This window comes from Palaemon carinicauda, chromosome 16 (genome assembly GCF_036898095.1).
Source record: "Palaemon carinicauda isolate YSFRI2023 chromosome 16, ASM3689809v2, whole genome shotgun sequence".
In the NCBI taxonomy this organism is placed as follows: domain Eukaryota; kingdom Metazoa; phylum Arthropoda; class Malacostraca; order Decapoda; family Palaemonidae; genus Palaemon; species Palaemon carinicauda.
Genome location: NC_090740.1, coordinates 126,054,638 through 126,059,637, shown reverse-complemented (window position 1 = coordinate 126,059,637; position 5,000 = coordinate 126,054,638). Strand labels below are relative to the sequence as shown.

The window sequence follows — 5,000 nt, the reverse complement described above, 5'->3', positions numbered from 1 at the left end:
GGTTCCCAACCTGGGGGAAATTTCCCCCTGGGGGGAAATTTGAAGCTTCCAGGGGGGAAATAATTACACGACCTACTAACTAAAACAAGCGGAGAATGTCCACATAGTACGTGCGGCAATTTGTTGGTAGCCATTCAATTGTGATATGATCATATCATTTCTCACTGACGTGATATTCAAGGGGAGAATTGGAATATCATACCCATTTCTGAGGCAGGTGAGTGGCATGAAGGCTGGGCGGGGCATGAAGGGGGAAATCTGGATGGTTGAACTGGGGGCAGCGGGGAAATGACTGAAAAAAGGTTGGGAACCACTGAATTCTAGAATCTGTATCAGAGGTTTTGGAAGACATTCTCTTGTAAGCATTGTTACGGTGGCTATTGCTTTTATTGGAAAGTCAAAGCAAGAAATGCCAGATAGGCCTAATTTTATCATCTACCTTCACAAATAATGTGGAATACGGTCAATTACTTTATAAGATCCATTCATTGTTAGCTGATTTACTCTTGGCAAAAGAATTAATGGTGTAAATCAAGTACTTAGTGTTGTGAGATTATCTTACGATACAATGAAAACCCTGAAGCATAATTTCGAACAAAGCCTTAGAGGGTATCAGGATCCTTCCATTCCTGATGTACTGGCTGTGATGGTCCAGAAATTAGAGTAGAAAGTACATGGCTACCCCCTCCCTCCCCCCCCCCCTTTTTTTTTTCTTTTTACTCCATGCAAACAAACTTCCATATTCCCTAAATTTCAATTTTACAAGAATTATTTTAAATCTAACAAGTATAAAAATCCATGATTTGCGTGTACAATATAACGTTCTACATTTTGGAGTCTCTTTAAGGCTACCCCCTCCCTCCCCTTTTTTTCTTTTTACTCCATGCAAACAAACTTCCATATTCCCTAAATTTCAATTTTACAAGAATTATTTCAAATCTAACAAGTATAGAAATCCATGATTTGCGCGTACAATATAACGTTCTACATTTTGGAGTCTCTTTAATATAAAGAATTTCCTCCACTTTACCTGCATGTCAAGCACAGAAGCATCCCTGGCGGCTACGGCTTCTTTCAGTGAGTTGATTTCTCCCAAGGCATTGTTCAACTGTGCTTCCTTCTCTGAAACTTCTTGATTCATATTGTCTATCAGACTCTTGGTTCCCTCGACGATTCTGATGCTCTCCGTCAATTGGCTTTCCAGTTCCTGAATGCGAAACTGGCAACAGAAGAATCTATTAATTTGAGGAAGGATAGATTTTTCTCTGACCCATGTTTCTTTATGTAATGGAGGTGAAATTGTTCTGAAAGACAACTAATGGTTCATCTTAGTTTACCCTCTGTCTGTCTTTCATTATTTATATATATATATATATATATATATATATATATATATATATATATATATATATATATATATATATATATGAATATATGTATATATATATATACATACATATATATATATATATATATATATATATATATATATATATATATATATATATATATATATAAAGCATCAAGTCGTCATTTCCCCTACAGAAAGTGGCTCCAGAAAGCATCAACACATTGGTTACTGCCACATTAATCTTTTAATTACTTAATTTTGGAAGAATATAGTAAAGTAAAAAGTAACACAGACTTAGTCACTTCATGCCCTTTAACACAGATGGCTCACAAGTAATGCGTTGAACGCCTCAGCCTCTATATCATATAATCTAGATCATAACACACACTTTTGCAGGATAATAGGAACTTTCCTCTTAAATATCTTATCGATTCTGAATTATATCTTCTTTTAACTATATAGTTACTTGTTCTTTCCACAGGTTCAAACCACCTCAGACACGGTGACTCATCATTTCACCTAGACTAGATTTCTACCATATGTGCTACTTATTTCCACATTTCCTACCCTATCTCTTCCTCTTACACCAGACCATTATTCTAAGGAGGTTCAATCTTCTCTCTATCACACGCATTCGTCATTTGCAATTGTGTGTCTACCTGATCTTTTACATAATCCATTTGCACTTTAACTAATCTTCATTTTTATTTTACTAAACCTTTTATTTCTTCCCACCTCTTAAATATTTTTTATCCCTTTTCCTGTTATCTCGTAGTACATACACAATCAACATTCCCAATATACTGATTTTCTATCTGTTACTTTAACTTCAGCCCACAGTTCATCCATTTAACCTCTAAGTTCGTTGCACTTGTTTCTTATGCAACTTCCATTTCTTAGTTACATCTAAAAACAATTTACATTCTCTCTCTCTCTCTCTCTCTCTCTCTCTCTCTCTCTCTCTCTCTCTCTCTCTCTCTCTCTCTCTCTCTCTCTGTGTATATATAATATATATATATATATATATATATATATATATATATATATATATATATATATATATATATACACACACACGCATATATATATATATATACTTATATATACATATATATGTATAGATATACATATATACATACTTACATACACAAATATATATATATATATATATATATATATATATATATATATATATATATATATATATATATATATATACATACATATATGAGAGAGAGAGAGAGAGAGAGAGAGAGAGAGAGAGAGAGAGAGAGAGAGAGAGAGAGAGAGAGAGAGAGAGAGAGAACATGATACACTTTTCGCTACAAAATTGGCACATCCTAATATATAAGTAAAAAAAAAAAAATAAAAACCACTTTATAAAGCACTCACCTCAAGCTGAGTCTTCACTTGACCGAGCTGGGCTTCCACCTTACCTCTCTCCTGGGTAGCGAGTTCCATGTTGGATAAGGTTCCCTTTGAAAGACGAGAGGAAATGGTGCGTTTATGATTAAAGTGATTGATTTGGAATTTGATTGTCTTATTTCTCTACGCAATGTCTAAGCAGTTCGAAGAAGACCTCTGTGAACTATTTGATCAAGACGTTAGGTCTTTATTACTCTTCTAAAATAGGTAACTGAAACGTATGATGTTTTGAAATATTCATACTTACAAACGTATATATATATATATATATATATATATATATATATATATATATATATATATATATAATATATATAATATATAATATATATACACATACACATATATATATATTTACATATACAGTATATACACAGTATATATATATATATATATATATATATATATATATATATATATATATATATATATAGTATGTATATATATATATATATATATATATATATATATAAATATATATATATATATATATATATATATATATATATATATATATATATATAAATATATATATACATATATATATATATATATATATATATATATATATATATATATATATATATATATATATATATATATATATATATATGTATGTATGTAGAGCATTTCTACATATATTTTGTTTAAAGTTAAGTGAGTTTTGCTACTATGAAATCGTCTCCATCTATTATTGAATCAATTGTTAGGCCATTTTCTGCTGCCTTGCCTCTTTTCATGCTTTTTTCATTCCTCCTACATGCTAATTTTGATATTGGCTTAGGTGTTTCACTATTTCTATTGGCAAAGTTATTACTTACATCACTATTGTATAGGTTTATATAGAAATTCTCTGCAATTTTTACCACTCCATCTCTTTTGTTGATAATATTTCCATTTTCATCTTTTAAAGCAAACATCTGTTTGTGCCCTGTTTCAAGTCTTCTTTTCATCCTCGGTGTTCCCTCAATGTTAGTTTGATTGTGTTTACGAACGTCTTGGGTTTTTAGTTTGTTTATTGTTTTAGATAGTTCAGCGAATTCTATTTAACTTATCTTGGATTTTACCCTCTTTTCTTTATTAGAGTTTTTGGTCTTTTCTAATAGTTTCTTGATCTTGTTTAGGAACTTTTCCAACTATTTCTTGTGCTGATTCCAATAAAAAAGTTTGTTAAACTACTCTATAATTCTTCTTTACTTGCTTCCATTTCTTCATATAGCTCTGCGAGTCCATATTTTGCTCTGGTAAACTAAACTCATCAATTATGATTCTATTATTACAGGAGCATTTATTGTATTTCTTAACCTTAATTTTCACCTTTCCTTAGACCTAGACAAATTTTACTTCTCACAATTCCAAGGTCGCTTTACTTTAACTTGTTTAACACTGTTTCATCTATAGCTAAAGTAATTTTTTCATTGAGAATAAAATCCATTTCATTTTTGGTTTCTACATTTGGGTTCTCCATGTCCATTTTCTATGTTCTTTTTTATAAAAGAAAGCTGTTCATGATTCTAAGATTGTTTCTGTCAGTAAAATCTGCAAGCATGTCTCCTCTGTCATTCCTTGTGCCTACTCCAAATTTGCCTGCTGCTGATTCTCCTCTCTTCATTTGACCTAATTTGGTATTGAAATTATCTAAAACAAATGCAAATTCAGTCTCACGTTTTTCATAGATATATCCAGACCTTCATAAAACTTTCTATTTCTTCCTCTCTATGGGATGCTAATGGTGCTTACGTTTAAATGATCTTAAGTTTATATTTCTTATCTAATTTTATAATTAATCGTCCAATTCTATCACTATACTCAATTTTTTTCAATGAGGCGCATTTGCACCGACCCCCAGCGGTGTCCTTTTAGCTCGGAAAAATTTCCTGCTATCTGATTGGGTAGAATTATCTTGTCCAACCAATCAGCAATCAGGAAACTTTTCCGAGCGAAAAGGGCACCCCTGCGAGTTGGTGCAAATCTGCCTCGCTAAAAAGAATTGACTATATTACTACAAAATTCTTCTATGTTACATGCAAGATTTTTATTAATAAGAAAACCCACACTATTTTCTTTGATCCTATCATGTCCTCTGAACCATAATATGTCTCTCTTTATATATATATATATATATATATATATATATATATATATATATATATATATATATATATATATATACTGTATATATATATATATATATATATATATATATATATATATATATATATAT

At 30.6% G+C, this 5,000-nt stretch overlaps 1 protein-coding gene across 1 annotated transcript in view; it reads right to left on the bottom strand.

The window, feature by feature from the left end:
* The window catches only part of LOC137655561 (myosin heavy chain, clone 203-like), a 31,431-nt gene that overhangs the window by 2,653 nt on the left and 23,778 nt on the right, over positions 1 to 5,000 (bottom strand). Inside the window, exons 10-11 of the mRNA XM_068389459.1 lie at positions 2,744 to 2,827; positions 1,031 to 1,219 (exon numbers count right to left, since the gene is read on the bottom strand). Of these exons, the coding sequence (XP_068245560.1) occupies positions 1,031 to 1,219; positions 2,744 to 2,827 (273 nt within the window). The remainder of the gene's footprint in view (positions 1 to 1,030; positions 1,220 to 2,743; positions 2,828 to 5,000) is intronic.